Source organism: Rhinoderma darwinii, chromosome 2, assembly GCF_050947455.1.
Source record: "Rhinoderma darwinii isolate aRhiDar2 chromosome 2, aRhiDar2.hap1, whole genome shotgun sequence".
NCBI lineage: Eukaryota > Metazoa > Chordata > Amphibia > Anura > Rhinodermatidae > Rhinoderma > Rhinoderma darwinii.
The window spans coordinates 120,337,601-120,354,435 of record NC_134688.1 but is presented as its reverse complement, the minus strand read 5'-3'; the positions used below and the strand labels follow the sequence as shown (position 1 = coordinate 120,354,435).

The following is a 16,835-nucleotide window of genomic DNA, read 5'->3' as shown; positions in this document are numbered from 1 at the left end:
GAATGAGCGCGCTGTGGATTTGAAAATCTGCAGCATTCTCTGATTTCCATGCAGAAAATGTTCAGCTGCGTGTGGATGAGCTTTTTTTTTAACCCCTTAATGACCGCTTACATGTCTTATCACGGCGATCGTTAAGTGTATTTGTCACGGAGCCGCCTTTTTAGGGCGCTGCGCTAATAAGCCGGGCACTGGTGTCCCTGTTCTGGTGTCTGGCTGTTTAAAGAGAGGTGAATAGGTAACTGTGATCCCAGGCCATTTAACCCCTTAGATGCCGTGGTCAATAGCGACCGCGGCATCAAAGTGGTTACACGGGGAGTCACAAAGTGAAGTCCTATTTTTTAGTGGGACAAAAAATAAATAGATTAATAAAAAAATATATGAACCCACTTTTTCCACCTACAAAATGCTTTTATTATAGAATAAAAATTACTATAAAGCTTTGTTTTTTTTTATGGCTAAGTTCAGACTACTGTTAGTATACGTTTACCTCTCTTCAGTCAGAGGATTGAAAGATCAAACGGAAAGCAACGGTTCCGTTAGAGGTACCATTGATTTCAATGGTAATTCTTTTGTTTCATTTGCGTTCCGTTTGTCTCCAATCGCTAGGTGTTCGTTTTTTTGGTGGAAGCAAAAGTGCAGTCTGCAGAAAGTCTGAGCCAGATCAGAAAGTCACTAACAAGCAGCTGCATTCGTTCTGGCGGGATCGGACATCCCAATGAATTTCATGAACTGCCAGTTAATACTACATTTCCCTGCACGGGCAGCTAGAGGGGAAATGTATAACCAGCCTAATCCTCTCCCCCCCCCCCCGGCATAATCCGCCTTTTGCCATGGGCCTTGGAAGCAGTTCCCGCGCGATCAGCTGATTGTTGCGGCAGCTCTTATATTAAAGGGGCTGGACAGGACAAATCGCAGTGCAGCTATAAGTTTTCACCCGGTATGTATATAATCCAACATTTTGTGCTGTTAAAATGTGGGCGTCTTAAACTTTAGCTCTTTTTCTTCCTGTAGCAAATAATTATTGGTGTGAGAATGGTTCCTGTTGAAAGGTTGACCACTGAAGAATGACAAGTCATTCTGGTGCTGAATTTCGGACTGAGGAAGTCGCCCGGCAGTCCATTGATGCCTCACTAATGTAGCCGCGAAAACGAATATTAATTAAAATGCTGCCCGCAGATCAGCCTGGATGTTCAACATGACTGGTTTTAATTTCGCAATCAAAACCACGGAAAATGTTATTTTTTTTTTATTTTTTTAAAATTTTAGTCCTTTCACTTGTATGTCTTTGACAGTAAAAGTGTTCGAGTATGTGCAAAGAAATTCCACTGCGGTTTTTGCTGCCAGTGCATGTAACCTGTCACCTCTCCTGACCGGTCTGTATTAGTAAAATCTTGTATTCCCTATGAAATAACAATTCGGTAGCATCTTTTCTTAGAACTCTACATTGTGCTGTTCCTCTGTTATTCCTCCTAGAAATGTATGAATAAATTGACCGCTAGCTGTTACCAGTTGGGGCGGGTGTCGCTACAGTCTGACATTGTCCAATCAGTGCTGTCAGTTGAACTGTGTAAGGGCACGCCTCTTTGACAAGGAGAATGAAAATGCTCAGTTGTCATTTTAATTCTACACTTCCAATAGGAGTAACCGCAGAACAGCACAATGCAGACTTGTAAGAAGAGGTGCTTTAGAATTGCTATTTCATGGGGGAATACAAGTCTTTACTGGAGATCGGCCGTTTGATACTCAACCATTCCATCCACTAACAATCATTCCATGATCTGGTCCTCCGATCCGATTTCTTCCACATTCTGATGTTTATCTGCCTTCTTGACCATGTCTGCCTGCTCTTATGCTGCCACATGTATGGCTGGTCACATGTTTTTATTAACCTCAGGTATATAGCTGTACCTACTGGGTGTATATTATATGATTTTTATTTTTCGTGTTCTTCCTCGTTGATTAAATGATTCTTTACGCTGTAATATTACAAGCGTATGTCATACAGCATTAGTCAGAACGGAAAGCTTCATTACAGTTTGACACATACTGCCGACAACAATAATTTATGAGTGCGATACAGTGTGCAAAATGATACCTTATTTCACAAGACATTTCAAGCAGATTGACTGTTTCGTACCGCTCGTGGAAAAATCTGCTCTCGTACTCACGTCATTATTCATTTGGTTTGGGACGGTAGAAGGCACTGAAATCTGTCCCTTCTTCCCTTGTAGAAACTGCTCTGACACTTCAGTCACAGCCTAGTGTCTGAACCGAGCTGATCTGCCGTGAGATGTCCTGGAGGATAAACTTCTCCACTTCATGCTTCACAATAAATATTAGACAAGTAGAAACATGTAGGGATTAAGAGAAGAGACATCCTGACAAACCGATGAGATGTCCCAGTCATTTTAATTTTTTCCCTTAAATGCAAACTTCATACTTTGGAATTGAATGACACTTCTGAGGCATCCTACCACCGATGTATGAAACTAAAATGTCTCTCTTATAATGGAGTTAAAGGGGTTGTCCACTACCGGGCAACTGATGACCTATCCACCGGATAGGTCATCAGAACATGGTCTGTGGGGGTCCGACACCCGGGCACTGGACGTTCATGCCGGAAGCAGATGTCTCCGATCACTGAATAGCGGCTGAGCAGCAGTACTGCAGCTTTGCTACTATTCAAGTAAATAGGAGCAGAGCTGCAGTTCTGCAGCACGGCTTCTATGCAATGTACGGAGCCAACAGCTTCCGGCTCCGTATGTTGCAAACTGTGCAATGACATCCGGTTCCCGCAGGCAGCCGAATCGGCTGATCGGTGCGGGGTCCGGGTGTCTGATCTGCACCAATGGTATACTGATGACCTATCCAGTGTATAGGTCATCGGCTGTTTGGTAGTGGGCACCCCCTTTAATTATTTTGCTGCATTGAGAACTTTTTTTTTTTTTATGGGCTTGATGCTGACATTGCGGGAAAAAATTAGATTTCTCCTGAAATTTTTCCACTGAAGGTCATAGTCAACATCTTTGAATAAATCACACGTTCGGAATGATTGCGGAGAGTAGATTTATTACCTAGTGCTTGTAATTCTATTGCTCTGGAATCTTCACTAAATGAACTGTGACCAGAGACAGAGCAAATTAATATATTGTGCGTATATATCGTGTAAGATGAAAACCGTTACTTTGCATCCACTTTATATACCCTTTTTGATAAATGATTTGGAGCGCCACCTTCTGTCACTTCCGGTCTGATCACAGAAGTATGTGCCCAGGCTTACTTCGTGTAAAGATGTGGTGATTAAGGCCCTATTAGACGGAGCGATTATCGTACAAATTTAGATGATGGTCACGTGTAATAGTGTGCTACAATCGAATGATAAATCATTGGCTTTCCGGGGATCGGCCACATCTACCTGAGGGAAAGATTATAGTTTGTCACCGCCGCATCCCCTCGTCTAATCCGAGGTGTGGGCCAACGATGAATATTCGCAGTAACGACTGAACAGCGATAATCTTTAGCGATTGCCACGTGTAATAGACCATCTCATAAACTCAAACGACTCGCTAAATTATTACTTTGCTCGTTCATGAAAGAATATCTGCCTGTCTAATAGGACCCTTAGTCCGGGGAGCTGACCATATGCATTAGATAAAAATTGTCTTACGTTTGGTTTGACCGGATTGGCTAACTATCTAATGTGTATAGGGGCAGGTTACCCCAATATTGGCTAGAATGATCTTGTTCATGGGAGGTTCAGGAGCGAGCGCTATCAAATATTCAGCCAACAACTGACTCATATTTATTGCCAGCTTAAAGGCTATCTAAACCTTTGTAGCCTTTTATTTTAATGAAATGTATATGTAATGTGGTAGAAACATTTTTTAAATAGACTTTTATTAAATTCTCTTATACTTTTTTGCAATGTAGCTTTTATGTACGAATTATACATAGAAACTGCATAGCGGCACTATAAGCAGAATCCGTCAGTCTACTGGACTGTCTTACTCTTTGAGCTGGACCGAGGCTGTCATGTTACACATGATATACATAAGTTCAGTAGTTGTCTCCTTCTGTAAAATGTAGTACAGTATTAGGGCCAGTTTACACTTTGCAACTTGATGCACATCTGGAAATTGATCCAAAACATACGATGTGGGTATGTTCTCGCGTTACGGTAGCAGTTCTGTAGTAAGCCACACCACTACCACATTGCGCCTTTTTTTTTTTTCTTTCTTAAATGGTCACTGTTGTTTTAACAAACTTTTTGCATAAATCAATAGTACAAGGAATTTAAGAAACTTTGTTATCCTAATTTACCAAATTGCCGCCACCATTTATGAGCGACTTCTTCTCTCCCCCCTATGTCCTGCATTGATCTTTCACTCAATTCACTGCTGGAATCAGTCTTCAGATCCCAGATAGATTATTAGCCCACTGAGGGATCAGGTTACATGCTGCCCATAGAAGTCTGAGGGGAGAGAGACATGCTGCTGCAGCTTCTAGTAAGTGGTCTATGTCACCCCAGTGCTGGGTTCTTAGCTGTCATTACTTCTATATAATGTCCTCCATGTTGCTGCTGCTTCTATATATGTGATAGATATACAAAGATAGAAGAGCAGGATTCTCCTCTTCTCTGTGTGCAGTGTATAGAAGACATGATAGCAGTAGCAGTTAGGCCCAATTCACACGAACGTGTTATACGGCCGTTGAAACGACGGTAGTCATACGGACCTATATAATTCAATATGGCCATTCACACGGCCGTTATTTCAACGGAGCGTGTGAAGGGTCCGTGAGAAAATAGGACACATCCCTCCATAGACTCTAGTCACGTGATATCTTGTCCCGCAGAGCACTGATGCACCTCGGATGTGAAAAACTCCTGTTTTTAACGTCCGAGATACGCAACGCCAGTCTGAATCTGGCCTTGGAGAGAGAGTCTGCAGAGGGGATAACCACTTATTCTGAAAAGTCGCCTGAAAGGTTAGGCACGCTTTAAGGAAGCTGTTCTAGTAAAGGTTTCTAGTACTGCTCCTAAAAAAAAACAACATATTACATTACTACATGTTAATAACTTGTGCGAGACAGTGAATTGTTCTTTTTTTAAAGCAATAAACAGTACATGTGGGTCCAGGTGTTTTTTTTTCCCCTAAGACTGGCATTCAATACGCTAGTTTTAGTCAGTAGCTCGTAACATTAACATGCAATTTTATTAAGCAGCAATAAATTAATTACATCTTCTGTCTGTGCGTCTGACAGGGAAATCAACGGTAGCTCCAGGCTAAAATTTACACTACTTTCTGCGTAAAATAGGAGAAATCGGTCGGACCGTGGTGGCACTGCCCGTTTTTAAGCCAAGGCCTATTTTGGGGGAAAAAATGCCGGATGCTATGTAAAAGTTGTAACGCAAAATAACCATGCGCCTGGTGGCCTGCTCGCCTGAGAACCCCCCCCCCCCCAAAAAAGACAACCTTTTGTCAGGAAGACATTGAGGCGCTTTTATAAAAACAGTTGAAAAGGTGCAACGTATGCATCATATTTCTAAAGTATCTGGCTGTCATTTTTGCATGGTTTACTCGTGAACTGTAGTTTTCCGTTTGGAGATGTGGTTTAATTTGACGTAAACATGCCCTTAAAAGTTGTAATACTTTTTCTATACCTGACAGTCCGTCTAGACCAGGTCAGACCAGGTTTGCTCTCCTGCAGAATGCTAAAGTGGAAGCGTCGGTGGTGAGAACACTACCAGGACTAAGAATAAAGTATATAAATAAAAATATGGCAATATAAACCTAATTTATCAATTTAATTCAATTTGATGCTGTTTCTTTGATGTGGTTGGTATAAGTTATGTTCTATCTATTGTTGGATGTTTTCTTCACCTACTGGCTAAACTTCTGCTCGTGTTTGAACACAAAATACTAGGCGTGCATGCAGCAACTATATACACTATAGAGTCGCTAGGTAGGCCGTTACCTAAAATCCAGTAATTTCATGCTTGATGAGGCTACTTTAACGTATTAGGGAATTGCATTGCCCTGCGTATCTATCTGCAGTATTTCATCTATGTAAAGAGTCCTTTAAGAGAGGTATGAACTCCTTGATGGGAAATCTGATCTCGCGTATTTCCAGTAGACTGACTCACGGTTATGCAATCCTTTTTGTTAACATACATGGATTGTAAGACTTATCACAATTTTCACTTCTTGATCAAATGTTTCTTGCATAAGAAATTCCACATTCGCGATTTACTCATTCTACTTAATAGTCCAAGAACTCGCTGTCCTGGTTCTAGTGCCAATTCTATATTCCTACTGCTCTCACTTTACAGTTTGTTATTCAGTTTCTTGGTAAACACTTTAATACACTAGTTTAAATTGATGTTGAATGAAACTGTATATACAGATAATGCTGAGGATTAATACGGTTGCGGCCTACACATGAGGAGTTTATCGCTGTCAAGCTATTCGATTCTATGCCCTCGAAGACACTTCAATGGAGTGTAGCAAGCAGTCTGCCATTTACGCCGTAAAAATCCGTCTGCTGGTAGAACTCTAAGGGTCCATTTACATTGGTCAGTTTTGGCCGTAAAAACGAGTGCTGATCAACGAGACAGCGCTTTGTTCGGCGCTCGTTTGCTCCTTTCACAAGAAGCTATGATTAGTAATGTATGGGAACGAGTAATCGTTACTACGAGAGTTGCCCTGTTTATACAGGGCAATGCTTGGGAACGAGTGTTCAAATGTACCCTTGTCTGCCCGATCATTGCCCCGTGTAAAAGTGCCTTTATGTATGGGGACCATGATCTCTCGTCCCCATGCATTTCCATCATGTCGGCAGCACATCTCCCTTTTTTACACAGGGAGATGTGCTGCCAATATCGATAATGTTTTGTGCTGCATAAATGATACGATAAGTCGACGAATGAGCGTTTGCTCGATCGCCGGCTGATCGTTGCCCTGTTTACACTTGGCAATGATCGTGAAGGGGTGTTCATATGAATGCTCATTTGCCCGATCTTTGGCCCGTGTAAAAGGAACTTAAAGAGAGTGTCATCACATTATAAGCGGCCTATATTGTACATAATGTGATCGGCGCTGTAATGCAGATTACAGCAGTATTTTTTTATTTAGAAAAACGATAGTTTTTGATGGAGTTATGACCTATTTTAGCTTTATGCTAATTAGTTTCTTAATGGACAACTGGGCGTGTTTTACTTTTTGACCAAGTGGGCGTTGTAAAGAGAAGTGTATGACGCTGACCAATCAGTGACCAATCAGCGTCATACACTTCTCCCCCTTCATTTACACTGCACATAGTAATCTTACTAGATCACTATGTTTAGCCACACACACACACACACACACACACACACACACACACACACACACACACGTTACTCAAGTGTCCTGACAATGAATAGGCATCACCTCTAGCCAGGACGTGATGTCTATTCAGAATCCTGACACTTCGCTAACGTTTGTGAGATTTACAGCAAGGCAAGCGCAATCTCGCGAGATTACGCTGTAAACTGTCATTTAAAACGAGATTACGCTTGCCTTGCTGTAATCACACACAAACTTTAGCGAAGTGTCAGGATTCTGAATAGACATCACGTCCTGGCTAGAGGTGATGCCTATTAATTGTCAGGACACTTGAGTAACGTGTGTGTGTGTGTGTACATAGTGATCTAGTAAGATTACCATGTGCTGTGTAAATGAATGAGGAGAAGTGTATGAGGCTGATTGGTCAGCGTCATAAACTTCTCTTTACAACGCCCACTTGGTCAAAAAGTAAAACACACCCAGTTGTCCATTAAGTAATTAGCATAAAGCTAATATAGGTCATAACTCAGTCAAAAATGATCGTTTTTCTAAATACAAAACACCGCTGTAATCTACATTACAGCGCCGATCATATTATGTAGGAGATAGGGCATTTATAATGTGGTGACAGAGGCTCTTTAAGGTCCTTTTACACGGACCAAAGATCGGGCAAATGAGCGTTCACGATAATTTGTAGTGTAGTATTATGGGAGCAATCCCATTGCAGACGAGCCCGTTTTGATGCTATTTATGCATTTTATTCATTGATCGGCTCCAAAGTTGTGGACTGACATTAACTGATCACAAACAAACAGATTTATATTATGTACCTATGAGCAGCAATATTTATTGGGTGAATGAATGAAGTGCTTACAGTGCTAAGACGAATAGCCAAGCCACATTGTAACTTGCTCTATAGCAATGATTGGCCATCGGAGGTAGAGGGAGTCTAGTCGGGAGAGCAGAGCAACAATTGTTGAAACGAGGTGTAATTTTGCACTTATCCTAAACCAGTTTTTACATTTGTCTTTTTTTTGTTTTTGTTTCCTAGCCCTGATTTGTCTTTGCTCTAGTTGCATCAAAACCAACTACACGTGTGAGACAGATGGTGGGTGCATAGTCTCAATTGCCAACATAGATAACGTCCAACATCACATGCGAGCATGCATTTCTGCAAGTGAACTCGTTCCTGCAGGGAAACCTTTTTATTGTCTTAGTTCAGAGGATATCCGCAACACCGAATGCTGCTACACGGACTACTGCAACAAAATCGACCTCCCGGTACCAAGTGGTATGTATTGAACATCCAAGCCGATTTGATGGCAGACCGATTTTATACATTTTCTGCAGTTTTAGAAACCTGGCACTAAGGTGCTTTTTATTCTTGCAATATGTTAAACTGCTTTGACATTAGATGTCCCTCTTGTTGGTTTTTGTTTTTTTTATATGATCGTTCTCCTATTGCTTCTGTTCGTAAAGGACCAGACTCTATGAAGTTGAACCAATACATTAATTAAACGTGAAGCCCTATGGAGGAAGCTTTTCACATGAGAACTTCTCTCCTTTTATACCTAGAGGTGGCCATATATCTGTTGGCCGTTAGCCAACAACTATCTTCCCACAGACACGCTCATAGCGTGTGTTTATTTCACTAGGGAAAGGGAGATAAAGGGGTGCGAGATACCATGTTGAAAACCTTCTTCCCGAGCCTTGTTGCTCCTGATATCTGCTGATTATTATACATGTGCTGATTCATATTTAAAAAAAAAAAAGCTTTGGCTGTTTCTGCTCTTGTGCGTCCACCCTCCTGATCTCCATTAATTTGTTTGAAGAGCTGTTCCTGAACTTGCGGGACCACGGCTGCTGTGGATTTGGGGTAAATTGATATAGGACTGCAAAAACACACTGAAATTTAGTATTCTATTATCCTCAGGCCCTATTTACACTAGAATTAATATTTTGGGTACATTAACCCCTCCATAGAACGAGGGTGTTGGCTGTATGTTACACAGACATTTCAATATAATGAGCGGGAACCGCTTGCTTAACCCCTTTAGATGTCGCAGTCACTAGCGACTGCTGCATCTAAGCCGTTAGAAAGTGAGGGGCAGCCCCCCTCTGAAGTTCCATCGACCCCCGCCCCCATCACGACATCGTGGGTTGACGACCGTTGCCATGGTAGCTTGGGGCCCTAATGAAGGCCCCCATGTCTGCCATTTTTGTACTCCTTTTAAGTCAGAATCACGATATACTGCAATACATTTGTATTGCAGCATATCATATGAGCGATCCAACTGGTTCCAACATCGCTGGCTCAAGTCCCCTTGGGGGACTAATAGGAAAGAGAGTTAAACACCACAGTAAAAAAAGTGTGTGTATGTGTGTATATATATATATATATATATATATATGTGTGTGTATATGTCCTTCTCAATGAATTAGAATATCATCAAAAAGTTAATTTATTTAGGCAATTCAATTCAAAAAGTGAAACTCATATTATATAGATTCATTACACACAGAGTGATCTATTTCCAGCATTTTTTTCTTGTAATGTTGATGATTATGGCTAACAGTTCATGAAAACCTAAAATTGTGTCTCTGAAAATTAGAATATTATATAAGGCCAATTTCAAATATTATTTTTAATACTGAAATGTTGTCCAACTGAGAAGTATTTGCAGTATCTGCCCTCAATACTTAGTCAGGCTCCTTTTGCATGAATTACTGCATCAGTACGGCATGGCATGGAGGCGATCAGCCTGTGGCAATAAATTAACTTTTTGATGATATTCTAATTCATTGAGAAGTATGTGTGTGTTTGTGTGTGTATATATATATATATATAATCTTTTACGCCACGAACGCATTGTAGAAAAAATTAATATACCTGGTATCTCTGCGTCCGTAAAAGTCAGAATTATTACAAAGTAACATTATTTAACCCGCACGGTGAAGGATGTGAAAAAAAAAAAATGCCAGAATATCCGTTTTTTTATCACAATCTTCCCAAAAAATTTAATAAAAAGTCTTATATACCCCAAATTGGTGCCAATAGAAACTACAGCTAGTCCTGCAACAAAATATGCCCTCATACCTTTCAACCGACGAAAAAATAAGTGTCGGTTCTCAGAATATGGAGAAACAATTTTATTTTTAATAATTCGTTTTCTTTCTTGTATAAGTAGTAAAACATAAAAAAAAACTATAAATTTGGTATAGCCGTAATTGCATTGATACGCAGAATGAAGTTAACATTTCTTTCATGCCGCACGGTGAACTCCAAAACCAAAACTGAGGAATCCCTATTTTTTTTTTTCCATTACACCCCACAATTTTTTTTCCAGTACAAAAAATGGTGTGAAAATCTACAACTCTTCCCACAAAAAACAATCCCTCTTATGGCTATTTTGATGAAAAAATATAAAAAGTTATGGCTTTTGGAAGGTGGGGAGGAAAAAGTGAAAATGAAAATCCGAAAAATGGCTGCAGAGGGAAGGGGTTAAAGATATTCTGGTTTAATATAAGCAAATCTTAAAGAGGCTCTGTCACCACATTATAAGTGGCCTATATTATACATGATGTGATCAGCGCTGTAATGTAGATTACAGCAGTGTTTTTTATTTAGAAAAACGATCATTTTTGACAGTTATGACCTATATTAGCTTTATGCTAATTAGTTTCTTAATGGACAACTGGGCGTGTTTTACTTTTTGGCCAAGTGGGCGTTGTACAGAGGAGTGTATGACGCTGACCAATCAGTGACCAATCAGTATCATATACTTCTCCCCATTCATTTACACAGAACATAGCGATATAGCTATATCGCTACGTGCAGCCACATAAACACACTATAACGTTACTGCAGTGTCCTGACAGTGAATATACATTACCTCCAGCCAGGACGTGATGTCTATTCAGAATCCAGATACTTCTGTAGCATCTCTGAGATTTACAGCAAGGCAAGCGTAATCTCATTTTAAATGACAGGTTACATCGTAATTTTGCGAGATTACGCTTGCCTTGCTGTAAATATCACACAGACGCTATAGAAGTGTCAGAATTGTGGATAGACATCACGTCCTGGCTGGAGGTAATGTATATTCATTGTCCGGACACTGCAGTAACATTATCGTGTGTTTATGTGGCTGCACATAGCGATATAGCTATATCGCGATCTGCAGTGTAAATGAATGGAGAGGAGTGTATGACGCTGATTGGTCAGTGTCATACACTCCTCTGTACAACGCCCACTTGGTCATATAGTAAAACACGCCCAGTTGTCCATTGAGAAACTCATTATCATAAAGCTAATATAGGCCATAACTCCGTCAAAAATGATTGTTTTTCTAAATAAAAAACACTGCTGTAATCTACATTACAGCGCCGATTACATCATGTACAATATAGGCCACTTATAATGTGGTGACAGAGCCTCTTTAAAGGGAATGTGTTGCCAGTAAAACATGTGTTTTTGTTTTGGTTTTTTTTAATTAAACATTTAGAGTGTAGGTGATTAAACATTGTTCACATTTTTTTTATTTTTTTCACGAGTCAGGAAATATTATAAATTAGATTCTAATTTATAATATTTCCCAGTGCTGGTCACTAGATGGAGCTATTCCCAAAATTGTAGCATTGCATGTGGTAAAGCAACCACATTGCTTTTTGCTGCAAAATTGGGAAAAAAAGCACTCTCTCTAGTGAGCTCTGAGAATCCCCCCCTCCTTTATCCTGGCTAGTGCCGGGATAAACTAGAGGATTGAACGGTCTAACCTCCTACACTGTGTGTCGCCATTTTTTGAGCTAACACAGTGTAGTAGGTTTACATACAGTAGTAAACAAACACGAACATACATAGAAATCTCTTACCTGCTCCTGCTGCCGCGGCTCCCTCCGATCCGTCTGCTGCCGCTGGTCCAAGTGCACAAGTCCGGAAGCCGCGACCGGAAGTAGTAATCTTACTGTCCGGCGCGACTTCCGGTCCACAGGAAAATGGCGCCGGACGGCGCGCATTTCAAATTGGACTGTGTGGGAGAGGCGCATGCGCCGTTCCCACACAGACGGCGTACACAGAAGTGGATGGGATGGGACCCGTTCGCAGTCCCTATGGGACTGGAGCTGCCGTATTCCATGTCTGTATGTGTCGTTAATCGACACATACAGAAATGGAAAAAAAAATGGCAGCCCCCATAGGGAAGAAAAAGTGAAAAAATAGAAAAAAGGAACACACAAACACACAAATAAATAAAAACGTTTTTAATAAAACACTAACATAAAACTGCCATGAAAATTTTTTTGGTGGTGACACTGTTCCTTTAAAGAGGTTTTCTGGAAGTTGATTTTGATATTTTAACAATAGCACCGCTAGCTGGACGTGCTGTGTACAGAATCAATGCATTATTATTCGTCCAATTCTGTTTGAAATAAAAGTTTCTCTGCAAAAAGTTATGAATTTATATTCCTAAGGCTATGTTCACACGCTTAACGAAAAACATCTGATAATACGGAGCTTTTTTCAAGGGAACACAGCCTCTGATTTTCAGCCGTTTTTTTAAGCAACTTGCGTTTTTTGCGCTGTTTTTTATGGCCGTTTTTGGAGTTGTTTTTCTATTGAGTCCATGAAAAACCGCTCCAAAAACAGCTCAGGAAGTGACATACACTTCTTTTTATGTGCCATTTTTCGAAAATGAAGCGTTAAAAAAATGCCCCGTCTTAACAGAAGACCGTATTTCCCATTGAAATCAATGGGCAGATGTTTGTAAGCGTTGTGCTTTCGATTTTTCTGCTGTTTTTCGCAGCGTTTATGGCCCGAAAAATGGCTGAAAATAGCCTGTGTGAACTTAACCAAACAGAACTGACTTTCTTGATTTCTGAATATTATGTTGCGTAGATACAGTTTTAATTCTACTTTTTAAAGTTCTAAAAATCCTTCTGTTTTTTTTTGTTTTTTTTTTAAGGTTTCCCAAAGGAGAATCTACCATCAGGCTGGGGCCCAGTAGAGCTTGTGGCCATCATAGCTGGCCCTGTGTTTCTCATTGGCGTTATTATTATTGTGGTGGTCCTTTTCCATTGTCACCAGCGGTTATACCACAACCGCCAGCGACTTGACTTGGAGGATCCATCATGTGAAATGTATCTGGCAAAAGATAAAACCCTTCCAGACTTGATCTATGATCTGTCTACATCAGGATCTGGCTCAGGTAAAGTTCTTGGTAATGCGGTGCATTTTAGGGCCCTGTCAGACGGGCGTGGTCTAGGTGGTGTCCGTTCAAATAACTGACCGCACACGGACCCATGCAAGTCAATAGGGCTATTCAGACCTGCAGGATTTTTCACGCAGCAAGTGTCCGTTGTGTTTGCAGTGGATAATCACTGTTGTGAAAAATGGATGGCACACGGACATGAAATGCAGGAAATATGTTTTTTTGTTGTTTTTTTTGCGCCTGCATATTGGACATGCCCGTGTCAATGTAGCCCAAGTATGTGGATGTGTATATATAATAAATACATTTTTGTTTATTGATTGAGTTAAAAAGGAGAACCCTGAATTTAGAGTTTAATTCAAATATTGCTTGTAGAGGCCTTCCAAAAGCCAAGCCAAGTATTGTTTTGGTAACTAAGGAGCTGTATTCAAGAGAACCTGTTACAAGTTTTTAGGCCCCTAAACCGCCACCAGGCTGTTACACAGGACGGTAATAGTATTGTAAAGAAAGATGCCGCTATATAATCTGTCCGATGCAGAATAATGTAGAAGTTGAATTTATAACATAGCACATGCTGTATGTAAATTAGCTTTGAAGAGTCATCTACTCGTTGCCGCTATCCTGAATAGTCATGAAGTCCGGTCCCAAAACGTGTCCTTCCTAGATTGATTGACGTCCCACAGGCCGTGATCCGTCATAACAAGCCAACACCTGTGGAAAGTCAATCAAGCCAGGGAGGGTGTGTTTAGTGACCGGACTTCATGACTCTTCAGGAGAGTGCCACCTCCCAGTTGGTAATTTTACATACAGCTATGATCTGTTTATTTTCTACATTATGCAGCATCGGTCCAGTGTATACAGTGACACCTTTTACTATTACCGTCCAGTTTAACAGAAAGGAGTTTGAAGTAAATACAACTTTATTGGACCTCCTATATGTAACGGATTCTCTGCCTGGATCGGCTGCTGCCTTACCATGCAGGATCTGGTTGGGGGCCATAAATGTCTAAGATGGGAATACCCCTTTAAGGGACACTGCTCTTTATTGCTATTGATGAAGCAGCCTGTGTTCGTGGTTTTTCCTCTGTGCGTTATGGGGGCCTAACTTAATAATTTTTTGGCTTAAGTTGATGTCAGCTGTATGTGGTGTTTTTTCATGGGTTTTTTTTCTTCCATTTTTGCATTTAGTTGTAATATTTTTTTATGGTAAATGTGAAAAAAATTCAATTCCGCCATATTATTATTTTTTTTGTCCGACCACCTTAATTCATGTTTAAAATTTTATTGTATGGGTTGTAACGATTACAGGCCTATATAATATTCCAATGCATTACTTACTGCCTGTTCGTGTAGAATGCACAGGCAGCTCTTGGAGCATACCTCCGATGTACCCTAACCGGCACTATCGTGGCAGGTGTCACCATGTGATGTCCCATGTATTAATTGCAGTTCTGATAAAAGGTTTTTAATGCTGCAGCAAATCTTTAATAAAACCCTGATTGATGTGGCACACTTTATACAGTTAGAAAGAACTCTTGACATATCCAGTATCTCCTATCCACAGGACTTCCACTTTTTGTGCAGCGCACTGTAGCAAGAACGATTGTCCTTCAAGAAATCATTGGGAAAGGGCGCTTTGGTGAAGTGTGGCGTGGAAAGTGGAGAGGAGGGGATGTGGCAGTCAAAATTTTCTCATCTCGAGAAGAAAGATCATGGTTCAGGGAGGCAGAGATCTACCAGACTGTGATGCTGCGTCATGAGAATATACTGGGATTCATTGCAGCAGACAACAAAGGTACAGTACCTCAAATAATTATATATATATATATATTAGTGTCTGTGTATGTGTGTGTATATATATATATATATATATATATCTCCTATTTTTATAAAAAAAAATTATACAGTGGCAGGTTACTTGCGCAGCTCAGGATTAGAAATACATAGCTGCTGTTTTTCAGAAACGGCGCTATACATGTCCATGGATTGTTTCCGGTTTTGCAGCTCCGCTCCATGTTTGACGTCCATTTTTCTCTTTTGCAGACAATGGAACGTGGACCCAGTTGTGGCTTGTGTCTGACTACCATGAACATGGCTCGCTATTTGACTATCTGAATAGATATACGGTCACCATAGAAGGGATGATCAAGCTTTCCCTGTCAGCTGCCAGCGGCCTTGCCCATTTGCATATGGAAATAGTTGGAACTCAGGGTAGGTCAGCGTACGACCCCCCCCCCCTCATTCTTCCACAGATTAGTCCTGATCAACAATTGATTTTCATACTTTTTTTTCTTCTTGTTAAATAGGAAAACCTGGAATCGCTCACAGGGACCTCAAGTCCAAAAATATATTGGTAAAGAAAAATGGTGTGTGTGCCATTGCAGACTTGGGCCTTGCTGTGCGGCATGACTCTCTCACAGACACAATAGATATTGCTCCAAACCAGAGAGTTGGGACCAAACGGTGAGTAGCATGGCCTCTTTACCCTCTATTCCAATCACATTAAAGAAGCACTCCAGCAACTTTCGCCTATATAGTGCAGAATAGGCGATTTTTAACCCCTTTAGGAAACGGACAATTTTCATATTTTTCCTCCCCGTCTTCCCAAAGCCGTAACGATTTACGGATTGATGTTAATTCTGTGGATTTGGGTAGATGAGCAGCTGCCAATATTTCCAAAAGAATTAAAAACGTGCAACTTGTTGTTTTTTTTTACTGACAAGTGTCTGCCAGTCACCTTAGAGATTAGATTATTAACAAACCTCTGTAGGCAGATTTCAATAATCTCATTTTTAGGATTCTTGTGAAATTGACTTGCTGGTTTAAAGAGGCTCTGTCACCAGATTTTGCAACCCCTATCTCCTATTGCAGCAGATCGGCGCTGCAATGTAGATTACAGTAACGTTTTTATTTTTAAAAACGAGCATTTTTGGCCAAGTTATGACCATTTTTGTAGTTATGCAAATGAGGCTTGCAAAAGTCCAAGTGGGTGTGTTTAAAAGTAAAAGTCCAAGTGGGCGTGTATTATGTGCGTACATCGGGGCGTTTTTAATACTTTTACTAGCTGGGCAGTGGAAGGAGCTGAAACGTTGCCACTGTTTATGGGACAATAAAAGTACCCTCTTTTTTCACCTCTACCTGAACGGAGTGCTGCCTATTTTTTGTCTTATATACCATTGGGATTGTGGTCTTATCCCGTTGGCTTGCACCCATAGCATACCGGTGCGGCTGGATCCATTTGTTTTTCTTCTTTTTTTATATATATATATATATATATATATATATATGAGTTTTCCATATTAAA

At 40.6% G+C, this 16,835-nt stretch overlaps 1 protein-coding gene across 2 annotated transcripts in view; it reads left to right on the top strand.

Moving 5' to 3' along the window:
* ACVR1B (activin A receptor type 1B) overlaps window positions 1-16,835 on the top strand; it is a 49,878-nt gene that overhangs the window by 18,729 nt on the left and 14,314 nt on the right. Inside the window, exons 2-6 of one of the 2 annotated variants that reach the window (XM_075852236.1) lie at window positions 8,377-8,616; window positions 13,286-13,528; window positions 15,096-15,326; window positions 15,575-15,742; window positions 15,838-15,994. In XM_075852236.1, the coding sequence (XP_075708351.1) occupies window positions 8,377-8,616; window positions 13,286-13,528; window positions 15,096-15,326; window positions 15,575-15,742; window positions 15,838-15,994 (1,039 nt within the window). The remainder of the gene's footprint in view (window positions 1-8,376; window positions 8,617-13,285; window positions 13,529-15,095; window positions 15,327-15,574; window positions 15,743-15,837; window positions 15,995-16,835) is intronic. The other variant, XM_075852237.1, reaches the window with a different exon arrangement.